The sequence below is a fragment of the Salvelinus alpinus genome, chromosome 34 (assembly GCF_045679555.1).
Source record: "Salvelinus alpinus chromosome 34, SLU_Salpinus.1, whole genome shotgun sequence".
Classification (NCBI taxonomy): Eukaryota; Metazoa; Chordata; class Actinopteri; order Salmoniformes; family Salmonidae; genus Salvelinus; species Salvelinus alpinus.
Genome location: NC_092119.1, coordinates 14,665,468 through 14,681,221, shown reverse-complemented (window position 1 = coordinate 14,681,221; position 15,754 = coordinate 14,665,468). Strand labels below are relative to the sequence as shown.

Here is a 15,754-nt window from a genome sequence, read left to right as displayed (position 1 = left end):
ATATAACTAGACCCACTGTTATTATTTAAACGTTTGTGATCATTAATTTCAATGATTTTGGATAAAAAATGATTTTTAGATGATGTTGCTATCATTAGATAATTTACAGTTTCCCATAGACTATAAGGCTATATATAAAATGATAGAATATTAGGGCCACAGAGGGGAAAAAAACACAAGTCATAATATTGTAACCAGTTGTTTTAAAGGAGGACAGTTGTTAAAATGACAGATGTGGGGCATTTCGTGAAATTGTACTTCAGTATGGTTTCATAAACAAAGACATGCTGATGTGCCAGAATATTAAGTATCACATTGTCATAAGTATCAAAACTGTAAAAACAATATGTAGCTTTTCTGCAGAAAGAACCAGCCTCATAAATTTATGACTTTATCCTTTTTCTTCAGTGTGGCCCTAGTACTCTGTCATATAAACAAATACACATTCCATATGAATATAAAAACACAATGTGTAACATTATGTTCCTTTATTGAATAAGGACAAAACAAAGCAGGTAAACCATCAGCTCCTTTCGAAATTGAAGTCACAGTGACTCTACAAGATGGAAAGCACAGAATCCAAGCATATTATACAAAATGATACATACACATTCAAAGGTCTGTATATAACACATGTCTGCATGTCTGCACACTAAAATAAATGCAGGACAAATCCATACACATCAACTGAACAGACAAATGAATGGATGCAGTAGCCTCCCTGCAGCCTTGTATTACACACAGTATACCGCACAAACATCATAAGAGGCCAAATTCGTCAAAAAACGAACCCAAAAAAACCCAAATTCCTCTGCCACCGCAGGACATATTTAACCAAAATTGAAAGCACACATACTAACTAAAATAATTCAACACATATTGGTCCCTCAGCAGCCGACCACTGTCGTCATCAGGGAAGATTGCCGGATTGTCCCAGTCCATGGCTGGTGGCACTCTGGGGGCCCTCTCCTTCCTCAGGCAGGCCACATTGTGGAGGACAGCACAAGCCACAGTAATATCACATGCCCTAACAGGGCTGACCCTTAATTTGTGAAGGCAGTGAAAGCGTGCCTTCAGGAGGCCAAAGGTCATTTCAACTCTGGCCCTGGTCCTGGCATGGGCATGGTTGTAGGCCTGCTGTGCTTCCTGGGGGTCTGTGAAAGGTGTCAGGAGAAAAGGCTGGCAGCCATACCCCCTGTCTCCCAGCAACACACCAGAGAATTCACCTGTCAACACAAAATCTCATCATTACTACCTCATAAACACAGTGATATTCTTGACACAGCCATGATGGTTATAAATAGGGGTTGTGTGGCTTACCTTGTGATAGGCACTGATAGATTTCAGAGGCCCGAAAGATTCTGGAGTCATGGACTGAGCCAGGCCATTTTGCCACAACATTGCTGATCACACAGTCAGCATTGCAGACCATCTGAAATCATAAGATGAGGAATATTACACCAATCAATGCACATCACTGGCAATGCAGAGTGTTCGTCAATGGACAATATCAAAAAGTTATGTTCACCTGAACATTAATGCTGTGAAAGGATTTCCTATTCACAAAATCGGCCTCATGGGCACCTGAGGGGGCTTTTATCCTTGTGTGTGCAGTCCACTGCACCAATGACATTGGGGAAACCTGTCACACAAAGTAATGAGTATCCTACTATGTGTTAACAGTTGTCCTGTAATTTGTAGATCCTCTTACCTGCAATCCTATAGAACTCCTCTTTGATGTCACAGAGTCTTCTGTGGCCAGGGAAGGAGATGAAGACATCTGCTAATGCTTTGATAGCCAGACACACACTCCTTATTGTGCGGCAAATTGTGGCCTTGTTCAGCTGTTCTGCATCCCCCACTGAGTACAGGAAGGCTCCACTAGCAAAAAAGCGCAAGGCCACACAAACCATTTGCTCCACACTCAGTGCATGGCTCCGTGCAGTGCGGTGCTTAATCCTGGGACCCAGTAGTCTGCATAGATACCTGATGCCATCTGCAGAAAACCTGTATCTTTCATATAGATGGTCATCAGGGAAGGCCAGTGGGTCCAACCGGTCCCTGAAGACCCTTTCTCGCCTGAAGGCTCTCCTCAGCACAAGTGCTTCTTCATCCACCACATCTCGCACGAATGGGCATGCCATTGTCAGAGCAGAAAGGAACACACAATTTTGGGCCTTCATATAGGCTAGTGGCCACACCTGGTGCTGGGGGGGTGGGCAAAAGAGGGCGATGCCTTATAACGATGACTTGGTTGTACTGATTGCTGGGAAAATAAAAAAAACCTTAGAAAGATGCCACCGTCCTGTGTGCTCACAATAAGAGCTCATATGTCATGGCTCACTTGACTTTACGAGAATATACCTAATTTTTATTTTGAGCTGTGTCATCTTCTTGGAGCTGGGGGAGGAAAGAAAAATAATGATTAATACATTTGTGTTACAGTTAGCATACAGTGTACATTGAAGGCATATCTCACCTCCCTCTCAAGTTTTTTTATTTCAAGGTCCAGTTTCCTAATTGTCCTCTTTTTTATTTCGGACTCCAGTGCAAGATTTTCCATCTTTTTCTTCTTGTACTGAATGTCTATGTCTGCCAGTTCTATTTGGCGCCGGAGGTGGTTGCCATACAACTTTCTGATAGCTTGTGAGCTCTGTGAACACAATACAATTAGCGCAGCTGGAATTTGGCAGGATGTGGTGTCCTTTTATTAATACGCACTATGTTGCCAGGCTGGTTTTCCCACTGTATAGCATCTGGGTCCTGTAAAAGAAATTAGATTTTTTGATTTTGATGAGGACTCCTCACCATTGTAGAGTAAATAGTACTTTCACAGTCTTAACATGATACCTCATGCCTTCTGGAATCCAGAGAGATGGTCTCCTCCTCATCATCATCTCCATCATGTGCTGTTGCTGCTGCACTGGGGCCTTCACCCTATCACATTTAATCGGATTCATATTGAAGCTAGTAGACAAGACATGCCAGGCCTACAGTATGCCTTTGATGGAGTACTCACTGGATCAGCATCGTCTGGTGCTTGTGCTGGTGGCTCTAACAGGAACACAGTGCTGCCAGACACTGCAAGGCAATAGGTAAACCAAAGTCAGACAGTCCAAATTGATTCAATATGAATGTGGTTGTATCCCATGTAGAGATGGAAGGACATACCTTGAATGAAGCGGGTGGCATCTTGGGAGGAACCTATGCTCGTCTCTTTCCCCCCAGGGATCCCCTCTAAGACGGGCCTGCCTTTATTTAGCTCCAAGGCCATGTCCTCTGCTGGGGTAAGGTCAGCCTTTGGTGACCCACCACCCGTGCCTTGTCTGTGGGTATTCTTTTTCACTGCTAAAACAGTACAGACAATGTGTGAGCAGGCACCTTCTGGGTACAATATATGCTTGTGCTTTGTTAAATATTAGTCAGGGACCATACCATTCTGCAGAATGTTCTTGTATTTGATTTTGACCTGCTGCCATGTCCGTTTTGGCCCGTTCATGTTTAATCTACACACACACACACACACACACACACACATTTAATGGAGTCACACTGCAAAAAATTACTTGGTATTTTTGTCTTGTTTTCAGTAAAAATATCAAAAAATTTATCATAGCTTTATACAGTGTGATGGAGTTACTTTACACAATTTCACTCATATCTGCAGTGCATTTCAATTAAAAATGTAACCGTTTCATAATTACAGTACAACTGCATTTTTGGAGATGTGAATTAAATATTTGAATTGTAATTGTGATGTTTCAGCGGAGCGGTGAGTGTGTAATTGTGCACTACTTACGCATTCAGGCGGTCTGCAATACTTTGCCACGCTTTTTCTCTTTGCTTTATCACTGTGGCGGTGTTGCCTTTCTTCTTAATTATATATTTTACCTCCTCGTATGCCTCCATGAGGATTTGTGCTTCCGACGGGGAAAAGTACGCGGCTCTAGTTGCCATGGTAAATCAGTTAATCTGTGATCTGTGGCGGGGTCTATTTGAGTGAGCCGTGAGCGCGCACCTATCCAGGATTGGTTTCACCTGGCTTAATGAATCCGTGTCTGCTCATCCTGGCTTGGTCTTTGTGCAACCAATTAAGCCTGGACGCACATGTTTTGGCTTCATTGAGCTCAGCTGAGTCATTTATCCCGGATGTCTTAATTCTACTTTTGTGCAACAGGCCCCAGGAAAGGGAAATATGACAATAAACATTTTGATGAGAGTTACAAACTCTTTATCAAAAGTAGCCTCGCCTCCTCCATCGCAGCTGCAGAAATGCTCATTTCGAAACTATTTCCCGCGCTGCTCTAGGAACTCACGTCTTGACTACAATTTATGTTTTTCCTGATACTGGAATAAATAACTACAATTACTGAAATGTTGGTAAAATATCATCAACAACATTGCTTTAGCCTCATTAGCTACAGGCCTATCCTATGTAGACTATGGTCAGAGTGCGAATTAAAACCTGCCATCCTGGAGATCTCAACATTGTTTTAGGGGCCTATTAATAAAGATGTTATTTCAACTGTAAAAATGAATGAACTTTTAATGTGTCACGAACACAACCAGTCATGATATTGTCATCTGATTGTCAAACAAATCACTTCAAACAGTAGGCTGCATATACATGTTCCTCCTCTCCAAAATAATCCCAGCCTCCAAACTGGATGTATACTCGCGCCTAACGACGTTCAGCGCATGCAATTTATTGGGCCTGCGTTAATGCATGTGTCTTGCTGACAAATTGACCTTCCTACAGACATCTATATTGGTCCACTAATACAGGACTAGCAAAGGACTAGTGCACCACATTTGTAATTTTTTTTAACTAAATGTATTTCTACGTGAGTGTACACCAGCATTTGTAACTTGAGTCTGATAATTATCTGTACCAAACAGTTAATCTGATAATACTTGTGGAATACACAAATTGTTGCTTGATAAATGTTTAATTTGATCTTTTAGTAGAAGCTCTTATGCAGAGCAATTTACAGTAGTGAGGGCAAACATTTTCATAGTGGTCCCCAATGTGAATTGGACCCACAACCATAACGTTGCAGGTGACATGCTCTACCAACTGAGCCACATCATCACGTCACACCATTGCAAATCACTTGATGTTTCATTGTACTCAATTTCTGTATTGTACATAGTTTTATCTCCATGGTGATAGAAAGTCTACAGGTACAAACCTAGATGACCAGCCTCTGTACAATACAGTAAGTGGTTTGTAAGGATGGTAAAATAATACTGCACAAAAAGTGTTTTCTATGTTATTTTATCAAGAAAAATATTTAATTTGATATGGATGTTTTTGGTCGTTGCCCATAACTTTACACCTTTCGATGTAAATGTTTGAGGACAGGGTTTGTTCTTTCTGGATTCCATTAGAATGACATCACAGAGAAAGGGACAGGGTTTGTTCTTTCTGGATTCCATTAGAATGACATCACAGAGAAAGGGACAGGGTTTGTTCTTTCTGGATTCCATTAGAATGACATCACAGAGAAAGGGACAGGGTTTGTTCTTTCTGGATTCCATTAGAATGACATCACAGAGAAAGGGACAGGGTTTGTTCTTTCTGGATTCCATTAGAATGACATCACATAGAAAGGGACAGGGTTTGTTCTTTCTGGATTCCATTAGAATGACATCACAGAGAAAGGGACAGGGTTTGTTCTTTCTGGATTCCATTAGAATGACATCACAGAGAAAGGGACAGGGTTTGTTCTTTCTGGATTCCATTAGAATGACATCACAGAGAAAGGGACAGGGTTTGTTCTTTCTGGATTCCATTAGAATGACATCACAGAGAAAGGGACAGGGTTTGTTCTTTCTGGATTCCATTAGAATGACATCACAGAGAAAGGGACAGGGTTTGTTCTTTCTGGATTCCATTAGAATGACATCACAGAGAAAGGGACAGGGTTTGTTCTTTCTGGATTCCATTAGAATGACATCACAGACAAAGGGACAGGGTTTGTTCTTTCTGGATTCCATTAGAATGACATCACATAGAAAGGGACAGGGTTTGTTCTTTCTGGATTCCATTAGAATGACATCACAGACAAAGGGACAGGGTTTGTTCTTTCTGGATTCCATTAGAATGACATCACAGAGAAAGGGACAGGGTTTGTTCTTTCTGGATTCCATTAGAATGACATCACAGAGAAAGGGACAGGGTTTGTTCTTTCTGGATTCCATTAGAATGACATCACATAGAAAGGACAGGGTTTGTTCTTTCTGGATTCCATTAGAATGACATCACAGAGAAAGGGACAGGGTTTGTTCTTTCTGGATTCCATTAGAATGACATCACAGAGAAAGGGACAGGGTTTGTTCTTTCTGGATTCCATTAGAATGACATCACAGAGAAAGGGACAGGGTTTGTTCTTTCTGGATTCCATTGGAATGACATCACATAGAAAGGGACAGGGTTTGTTCTTTCTGGATTCCATTGGAATGACATCACAGAGAAAGGGACAGGGTTTGTTCTTTCTGGATTCCATTGGAATGACATCACAGAGAAAGGGACAGGGTTTGTTCTTTCTGGATTCCATTAGAATGACATCACATAGAAAGGGACAGGGTTTGTTCTTTCTGGATTCCATTAGAATGACATCACAGAGAAAGGGACAGGGTTTGTTCTTTCTGGATTCCATTAGAATGACATCACATAGAAAGGGACAGGGTTTGTTCTTTCTGGATTCCATTAGAATGACATCACAGACAAAGGGACAGGGTTTGTTCTTTCTGGATTCCATTAGAATGACATCACATAGAAAGGGACAGGGCAACAACTCTTACAATTCCAACTATTGAATCCTGTAAGACACTGTTCTTAATTATACAACTACATTTTTTGCCAAAGTGGAGATGCTGGATTTTTTTTACATATCCTGCCTGCAGACGTCTATATAGGTCCGATAATACAGGACCAGAAAAGACCCTTTTGGGCAAACATATTATTATTATATATTTTTATTTATTTAATTATTATTTTTCAGGGGGTGCTGCAGCACCTCTACTTCCCAAGGCTATAGTTCTCATGGGCACACAAATCCAGAATAGTGTAGGCCTATGCCATTGCTAAATCTAATGCTTCTAACCAAATTAGATGCACATTGGGGTCTAGCTGTAGGCTAGTTGTCTAGTGATATTGTCAACCATCATCAGCTGATTCAGGAAAGAAAACAAATATTGATAGAAAATAATCAAGCTATATAAATGGTTCTACTACTTCTGGTCACGGAGAACACCATTACCCACGGTGCACCTGAAAAACAACTCAATGAGCGCTCTAAACAGCTTAAGCAAACAATGATAAATCAACGATAAATCTAATGCATTAGAATAAAGGCAATTTTTTTTTTATCAAGGATACATGGCAAACAAATGGTGAAACACATGGCAAACACATGGAAAACTACAAAGGAGAATCTATGTGTACAGGAGCTCAGCTGAGACCGAAGTTCAGCGGCTCCACATAGAAATAAATGGTTTAAACCATGACAGAGGTGGGGATGTTCGTTTCCCCCCAAATTTATTTTTGGACTTTGTTTAGAGGAGATAACATCTCATTCAGAAGAGCTGAGCAGCCACTGGCTCCCTGTAATTTGCACCTTGCCTATGGCTGAGGCATGACATTTTTTTGTAATTCGCACCTTGCCTACAGCTGAGACGTTAATATGTTTGGCCAAATAGCAGCCTGCTGTCAGAGTGCCTGCACTCACAAACTGCATTTACAAAATTAATGCAATGTATCTTAATCTAGAAATGACTACAGAGCAGGGATTGGGAATAAACTCCCAAATGTTTTTTTTTTTTTTTTTTTATGAACTCTGTCTGGGTCACAATTTACTGTTGAGATTTAGAATAGGAGAACACACAAGGTGCAATTTAGACATTTGGTTGTGCATCAGCAGTTTTCTGTTGTTATATCGGTGACTGACACTCACTCAATTAGCCCATGTCAGTTAAAATATAGTATAGCAAGCTTTCTAAACTTGTAGTAGCCAAATCATTGTCATATAACTGCCCATGGCCCCCATTGATTTTGTTAGTTGCTTTCTCTCAGATATCATACTACCAAAAGACTAGGGCTCTGACTGCATGTGTGGGTATGGATGTGGATACACAGACCCGCAAGCCACTGCGACCTCTCATGATGAGTTCAGATTTTTTGTGGAGCCCACCCCCATCACAGTTGCCCATCCCTGCTTTAGAGGCAACAAACAATGCAACATACTTTAAAAAAAATCAGTGTGGGACCTGAAGTCCACATTTAAAAAAAATAATGTCTGTCTTTGGCAACGTTAGAGTATCCATGGAAACGGCGGGCTACCTTCACAGGGCTCATGGTCACAGCCTATATGAAGGCCCCAGGCTACATGAAGGCCCCAGGCTACATGAAGGCCCCAGGCTACATGAAGGCCTCAGGCTACATGAAGGCCCCAGGCTATTGTGTTTTTGTTCTAGTGCTCTCGCTCAACCTCTTACCAACTTTCTGCTCCCAAGTAGGCTTACATTTTTGACCTACTGAGTTTTCCAAAAATCACCAGCTCACCTATTTCCTGCTTTTTTAAATAGGCATTGCTGTTAAACAGATAAATAAGTGATGCCCCTTGGTGAATTTATGTTGTGCTGTAATTTGCGAGTTGGAGAGCTTCAAAAACTTCATTTGAATTCACATCAAGCTAAAGTTGTTATTTAACATCTCAGAATGCTAAAATAGAGATAAACATAAGCAATGTTAAGGAATGGAACGTCAAACAAGCCATGCTACCCCTCCTCAACATTTTTCCTGAAGAGCCACTGTGGGGCCTAGAGCAGGGGTCAGCAACCCTGGTCATGTTTATGTTTTAACTGACCTGGAAGACCAGGTGTGTTGAATATATGCAACCACTGAACTGATCAATTAGCTCAGTTGGTCAGGTGTGGTGCCTAGTTGGAACAAAATCCTGCAGGACCTGTGTCACTCCAGGAACAGGGTTGTCTAACCCTGCCCTAGGGCCTATGATGCACAACAAGTTAGCAGAGTTTCCAATAATGAGTATTTTTGGTCATAATAGAGTAACTACAACAACAGTTGTTGAGAAATCATTAAAAAAAGAAAAGATTTATAGCAATACTGTTGGCAGGAAAATATCATTACCACTTTGATCTGTTCGGATGAAGCAGGTCAGAGCAACTAGCATCCTAGTTACAACCCCCCCCCCCACCCCGCATCAACAGACGCCTGCCTGACATCACACTGGTACATTTGCCAAACTCTGGGGATAGTTTGTGTGTAAAAATGTAACAAGCATATTGTAAGAGCTTTAGTATTCACCAGACTTTTGAGCGTAAATGTTTATAGGTGAAAGCCATGCCAAATACTCTTCTGTATATAATGCACTTTTTTAAATTTCATTTTAAACACAACACTTCATAACAGCTAAGCACATCGTCTCTAATCTGTTTCATTGAGCTAACATCCCCATTTCACAATTCATACAGCATTCATACAGCTTTCATACAGCATTCATACAGCTTTCATACAGCATTCATACAGCTTTCATACAGCATTCATACAGCATTCATACAGCTTTCATACAGCATTCATACAGCTTTCATACAGCATTCATACAGCTTTCATACAGCATTCATACAGCTTTCATACAGCATTCATACAGCTTTCATACAGCATTTGTCAGGTTTTGGCCAGGACTGTTCTGGTTTTTTGTCACTAGATGTCCCCATTGCACCTTTTTTGTACCTTTTGTTTTTCCCTTGCTCTATTATTGTTTGCACCTGTATGTCGTTCCCTTGTTAGTATTTAATCCCTGTGTGTTCCTTAGTTCCTTGCTCAGTGTTTGTATGTTAGCACCCAGCCCCAGCCCAAGCCTTGTTGTGAACATATATTTTTCTCTTGTTGGATTTTCCAGAGGTTCTCTGGTTTTGTTCTTTTGTATTTTGGATTAGTCTTTTAGGTTTGTTTTTTCCCATGCTGTCCCACCACGAGGGGACTGTCCAACGTCACGAAGCTGCTCTGGTTCAGCAAGAGGCCTTAATGGCTGGACATTCTCAACTTCTGTCGGAGATGATGACTTCCATAAAGCAGATTTCTGATCAACTTTCTCCTGCAACCGCTTCTGCTCCAGTTCATCAGATTCAAGTGCCCGTGGCAGTTAACCCCCTGGCTGAACCTCGTCTGCCGCCTCCCCAACGGTTCTCAGGTGATCCGAGTGGTTGTAAGGGGTTTTTCACCCAATGTTCTCTCTCCTTCGAGCTGCAACCCTCGTCATTTCCCACCGACCGGTCCAAGATAGCATATATCATCACCCTGCTGTCGGAAAAAGCCCTAGCCTGGGGTACTGCTGTGTGGGATGCCCAAAGTCCCTGCTGTGCCAGCTACTCTACCTTTGCTGATGAATTCAAGCGAGTGTTTCAAGGTCCTACCAGCAGTCCTGACTCAGCCAAACAGCTCCTGACTGGACGGACTATGCCATCCAGTTCCGCACGGTGGCAGCAGCGAGTGGCTGGAATGACGAGGCGCTCACAGTGTGCTTTTTGAAGGGTCTTTCCGACACCATCCAAGATGAACTGGCCACTCGGGAACCACCGGACAACCTCGAGTCCCTGATCAAGTTGGCTTCACGCATAGACCAGCGTCTGAGAGAGAGAGAGCTCAACCGTAGATCTCTCACCCTAGCTCCTATCGGTCCCAGCTCCGAGTCTCCACCTTTATCCCCGCTGACTCCACCGGAACCCATGCAGGTTGGACGCATCTCCCAGGCTGAGAGAGACCGCCGGATGAGGGAGCGATGCTGTCTATATTGCGGCAAACCGGGCCATTTCCTCTCCACGTGTCCCGGGCTCCAGGGAAAACGCACTCTCCCGTGCAGGCCTGGGAGGACTGTAACGGGAAACATAACCTCCTCCCATCCATCCAACTCCCGCCTGCTCATTCCAGTTACCCTTTCCTGGGACAACCACGAGCTTCCCCTTCAAGCCTTGGTAGACTCTGGAGCCGCAGGTAACTTCATGGATGGTGTCTGGGCGAAGGAGAATGGCGTTCCCTCTGAACCTCTAAGTGACCCCATAAGGGTTACTACGTTGGATGGAAGCCCTTTGGGATCTGGACTTGTCACTCGTGTCACTACCCCCTTGCGTCTTTCAGTTTCCCAACACCAGGAAGTGATGAACTTTCATCTGACCTCCGAGTTCCCTCTCGTCCTTGGATACCCCTGGCTTCACAGCCATAACCCTCACATCGACTGGTCTGTGGGCACTATCAAGCAGTGGGGTCCTACGTGCCAAGCCACATGTATCTTCCCAAGTTCCCCGAGTTCCCCTCCCGAGTCTCTAGAATCCATCGACCTGTCCCGAGTTCCCGAGTGTTACCATGACCTCAAACCGGTATTTAGCAAACAGAGGGCCACCAAACTACCACCCCATAGACCTTACGATTGCCCCATCGACCTGTTTCCGGGCACCTGCCCCCCCAGGGGTCGGATCTTTTCCCTATCTCCTCCCGAACGAGCTGCTATGGATACCTACATCAAGGACGCTCTGGCAGCAGGCCTCATGCGTCCATCCACCTCGCCGGCGGGAGCAGGGTTTTTCTTTGTGGCCAAAAAAGACGGGGGATTACGTCCTTGCATCGACTACCGGGGACTTAATGCCATAACCGTCCGTAACCGCTACCCGCTACCCCTTATGGCCACAGCCTTTGAGCTGCTCCAGGAAGCAGTGGTCTTCACTAAGCTTGACCTGCGGAACGCATACCATCTTGTGCGGATCAAACCCGGTGACGAGTGGAAGACCGCTTTCAACACGCCTACTGGTCACTACGAATACTTGGTGATGCCCTTCGGCCTGACCAACGCCCCGGCTGTGTTCCAAGCGCTCATAAACGATGTGCTTAGGGATATGCTTAACATTTTCGTGTTTGTTTACTTGGATGACATCCTCATCTTTTCGAGCTCCCTTCAAGAACACACTAAGCATGTCAGACAAGTGCTCAAACGCCTCCTAGACAGCCATTTGTACGTTAAGCCGGAAAAGTGTGAATTCCATTCCTCTCGAGTACAGTTCCTGGGATTTGTAGTGGAACCCGGTCGAGTCCAGATGGACCCCAAGAAGGTAGGGGCGGTAGCAGATTGGCCCACCCCCAAGTCCGTTAAGGAAGTTCAGCGTTTCCTGGGCTTCACTAACTTCTACCGCAAGTTCATCAAGAACTTCAGCTCGGTGGCAGCCCCTCTCTCAGCTTTAACCAAGGGTGGCAACACAAGGTTTCTGTGGGGAAGAGAAGCTGAGACGGCCTTCCAAGGACTCAAGCAGCGCATCCTCTCTGCTCCCATCCTGACACTACCGACGGCGGATGAACCTTTTGTGGTGGAGGTAGACGCATCAGAGGTTGGTGTTGGAGCTGTCCTGTCTCAGAGGGGTGAAGACAAGAGGCTTCATCCTTGCGCCTTCTTCTCTCACCGGCTTACCCCGGCCGAGAGGAATTACGATGTGGGGGATCGTGAACTCCTAGCGGTTAAGATGGCATTGAAGGAATGGAGACACTGGCTCGAGGGGGCTTCTCAACCGTTTCAAGTGCTTACGGACCACAAAAATCTGGAGTATATCCAGCAGGCGAAGCGGTTGAACTCCAGACAAGCTCGATGGTCTCTTTTCTTCAGCCGATTCCAGTTTATTCTCACCTATAGACCCGGGTCGAAGAATCTCAAACCGGATGCCTTGTCACGAGTCTACTCTCCTGCCATTCGAGAAGATACTGACATGACTGTTCTTCCTGCCGCTAAGATCGTGGCTCCGATCTCGTGGCAAGTGGAGGATACCGTGAAACAAGCTCAAGCCATCGAACCGGGCCCTGGAGGAGGTCCTGCTAATCGGTTGTTTGTTCCCAAGGCAGCAAGGTCCCAAGTCCTTCTGTGGGGGCACTCCTCTCGCCTCACCTGTCACCCGGGCGTAGGTCGCACCTTGGAGTTCATCCAGCGTAAGTTCTGGTGGCCCAGAACCTTTTGTTTTTCCCTTGCTCTATTATTGTTTGCACCTGTATGTCGTTCCCTTGTTAGTATTTAATCCCTGTGTGTTCCTTAGTTCCTTGCTCAGTGTTTGTATGTTAGCACCCAGCCCCAGCCCAAGCCTTGTTGTGAACATATATTTTTCTCTTGTTGGATTTTCCAGAGGTTCTCTGGTTTTGTTCTTTTGTATTTTGGATTAGTCTTTTAGGTTTGTTTTTTCCCTTGCTGTTTTTACCACTTTGTGGATTTTCTTTGTATTTTGGAAGTTATCTATTTTTTATTAAACCACCATCTCTAGTACTGCTGTGTCTGCCTCATCTTCTGGGTTCTGCCGATTTAGTGACTGTTTCTCGCACCGGGTCCTGACAGCATTCATACAGCTTTCATACAGCATTCATACAGCGTAAAACTGTCAAGTTCAATTATTCAGCTACTTGAGACAAACAAAGTCAAGGCCATTTTGAACGTTTCAGTTCAACATTTAACAGTTCTGCCAAACAATTTTCAGCTTACAAAAAAGCCACAAAATACCAGGAAATTAAATAAATAACACGAAAATGACCAAGACAGTGGTTTCATCCAAAACAATTCAAGTCACTAATAACATTTGAATAGCTCTAATCTTACCAGTCCACTCTTATGTGGCTGGACCTCTCCATTTAAATCAGTCCTACCTGGCTGAATTAACAGTACCTTCCACTGTGTTGTCAAAAAGGCTGGAGGTCAATTCCATTTCAATTCAGTCAATTCTAGAAGTAAACTGAAATTCCCATATCAAGTTCTCTAATTGAAAGGCAATATGGAAAACTGGATTTGGAATTTACATTGGAATTTCAGTGTAACTGAATGGAAATGGAATTGATCCCAACCCTGGTTGTCAAGGCAGGTAGTGGAGGAGTAGGAACATGGCACCAAATGAGTTGATACATCTCAGACTAAGCCTCATACAGCGGACAGACACATTGTATTCCATCTCTATTCTTCTCTATCAGCTTAAAAAAGATTGTAACTCTGTACTTCACAATAAAAGTATGCGGTCAAAATTGTTATAAAACATTGCTTGGTCAGAATGTTACCATCATCAGTACCATAAGTACCATAAGTCATAGCGCCTTGCCTCCCACGGAGCACAGACATCAGTTCAACGTCTAGTTTTGATTGACATTTGGTTGAGTTGTCAACTAACGTGAATTCAACGTGATATCGACAAAAAAATTCAACATGTCATTCGATTTAGTTTAAAAGTTGGTGACTTTCTCCAAATCCAATTAGTTTTCCATGGCAGTTCAATGTCATCACATAGATTTTTTGGGGTTCAAATGTAGTGGAAACATTGAATCTACCAGTTTTTACCCAGTGGGCTGTTCCTCCTCAGGCCCTGGCCTGCTGTGATCTATAAGTCAGACATTTTGTGCAATTGCTTGATGAAAAAATCAAGTACAATTTGATGTCAGAGTATAAGTATTTTGTACTAGTTTAATGCATTGTCTTCCGTCAGATAGCGTCATTCTAACGTGACGGCGTCTCCAGAAGCCAGTCAGGAGAAGGTAGTGAGCAACAACTAGTGCTCTGTAGTCGAATAGATTCCCTCAGAAACCGGTTAACGCCACTTCAAGCCTCCATCGTTTAAGGAATACGGAAATCTTCCTAGCTCCATATTAGGTACCAAAGAGCCAGAATAAATTCATAGTCTTTCCTTGTTTAACAGCTTTTTTCCCTTTAAAAAAGACAGAGGGTATGTGAAATGGCACCCTATTCCTCATGGGCCCTAGTCAAAAGTAGTGCACTATATAGGGAAAAGGGAACCATTTGGGATGCAGGGTATCTGGAAGAGACGAGTGGCAGGGAAGAGTAGAGGCTGTGTGGATAACGGCCAGACAGCCAAGGTCAGGGTGTCTGGTGTCTGGTCAGGGTGTGGGTGGGTAGGGTGTGTATTGGTCCTTTTTCAAAGCTCAATTGTTTTTCAAATAGTCCTCAAACATGAGCATATTTTTCCTAAATTAAGCACGGACTAAAACGCAAACATTTGAAGAGCGGCATCTTCATATAAAGTGAACCACAAATGATTATATCTGACATCTCCCATTTCTTCACGGTTCAATGTTTTTTTCTTTCAGAAATGAAACGTCCTGTGTATATGGAACAGAATCCACTTCAGGCTAGAGAGGATGAGGGTAACATAGAAGAACCACAGACATTTTCAGTGAAGTAACATATGTGGAGCAATGTCCTCTTTACCACAACAGCCTGTAGTAATGTCTCAGTCCTGGGTCATGTTCAGTAGGGAACACCATTGGAAAAATGTTTTGAAATGGAAAACAAACATTTATTATTTGACCAGGTCCAGGTATAGATTCTCCATGTTTTAGTCTGTTTTCTTCTTTAAGGAGCCTACTGGACACAACCGTCTTGTCCCGAAGATAAACTGGAGCAAGGCTGTTGATTGTTGCTGCTGTTGTTGTTTGACATATTCACAGTAGAGTGGGACCCTTGGTGGTGTAAGTCATGGAGGGGAAGTGTCTGCTGTCCAAGTTCCACATCTTTGCAGCCCCTGTCCCGGCCCCGCAGGGCCCCAGAGGGGAGACGGGTCCTGGGGACTGGTGCTGGGCTACAGGGGGGCCAGGGAGGCTGGGCGTCCAGTAGTTAATGTAGCTGGCCATCAACAGAGTTAACTCCAAGATCTGGGAGGAGTGGAGAGGAGAGGAGGGAGAGAGGAAGGGGCGGGGGGAGGAGGAGAG

General features: G+C 43.7%; 2 protein-coding genes across 5 annotated transcripts in view; both read right to left on the bottom strand.

Moving 5' to 3' along the window:
- Window positions 1–452: 452 nt before the first annotated feature.
- On the bottom strand, window positions 453–4,182 carry LOC139563741 (putative nuclease HARBI1). Of its 4 annotated transcripts, XR_011672631.1 has the most exons (11): window positions 3,436–4,182; window positions 3,172–3,348; window positions 3,020–3,081; window positions 2,851–2,937; window positions 2,722–2,763; window positions 2,480–2,653; window positions 2,365–2,400; window positions 1,712–2,266; window positions 1,529–1,642; window positions 1,321–1,432; window positions 453–1,226 (listed from the first exon to the last, which is right to left on the bottom strand). XR_011672631.1 is itself a non-coding variant. In XM_071382648.1 (8 exons), the coding sequence occupies exons 5-8, from the start codon at window positions 1,778–1,780 to the stop codon at window positions 856–858; spliced, it is 666 nt and encodes a 221-aa protein (XP_071238749.1). In that variant the 5' UTR covers window positions 1,781–2,400; window positions 2,480–2,763; window positions 2,851–3,081; window positions 3,172–3,348; window positions 3,436–4,182; the 3' UTR covers window positions 453–855. The 4 variants fall into 4 exon arrangements, 3 of the variants coding, with proteins under 3 accessions (XP_071238749.1, XP_071238748.1, XP_071238750.1); XM_071382648.1 differs by having other exon boundaries at window positions 1,712–2,400; window positions 2,480–2,763; window positions 2,851–3,081; XM_071382647.1 differs by having other exon boundaries at window positions 1,712–2,400; window positions 2,480–3,081.
- A 9,283-nt stretch (window positions 4,183–13,465) lies between these two features.
- LOC139563568 (pleckstrin homology domain-containing family H member 1-like) overlaps window positions 13,466–15,754 on the bottom strand; it is an 86,979-nt gene continuing 84,690 nt past the window's right edge. Inside the window, exon 31 of the mRNA XM_071382350.1 lies at window positions 13,466–15,697. Coding sequence (XP_071238451.1) covers window positions 15,488–15,697 — 210 coding nt within the window. The 3' untranslated portion in view covers window positions 13,466–15,487. The remainder of the gene's footprint in view (window positions 15,698–15,754) is intronic.

Bases quoted from the DNA above. Each gene is read 5' to 3' on its own strand.
- LOC139563741 (XM_071382647.1), bottom strand. From the start codon at position 1,780: ATGTCTTCATCTCCTTCCCTGGCCACAGAAGACTCTGTGACATCAAAG. The intron at 1,643-1,711 runs GTAAGAGGATCT...TTTGTGTGACAG, and splicing joins GGAGTTCTATAGGATTGCAG to GTTTCCCCAATGTCATTGGT. The intron at 1,433-1,528 runs GTGAACATAACT...TTATGATTTCAG, and splicing joins TTCACAGCATTAATGTTCAG to ATGGTCTGCAATGCTGACTG.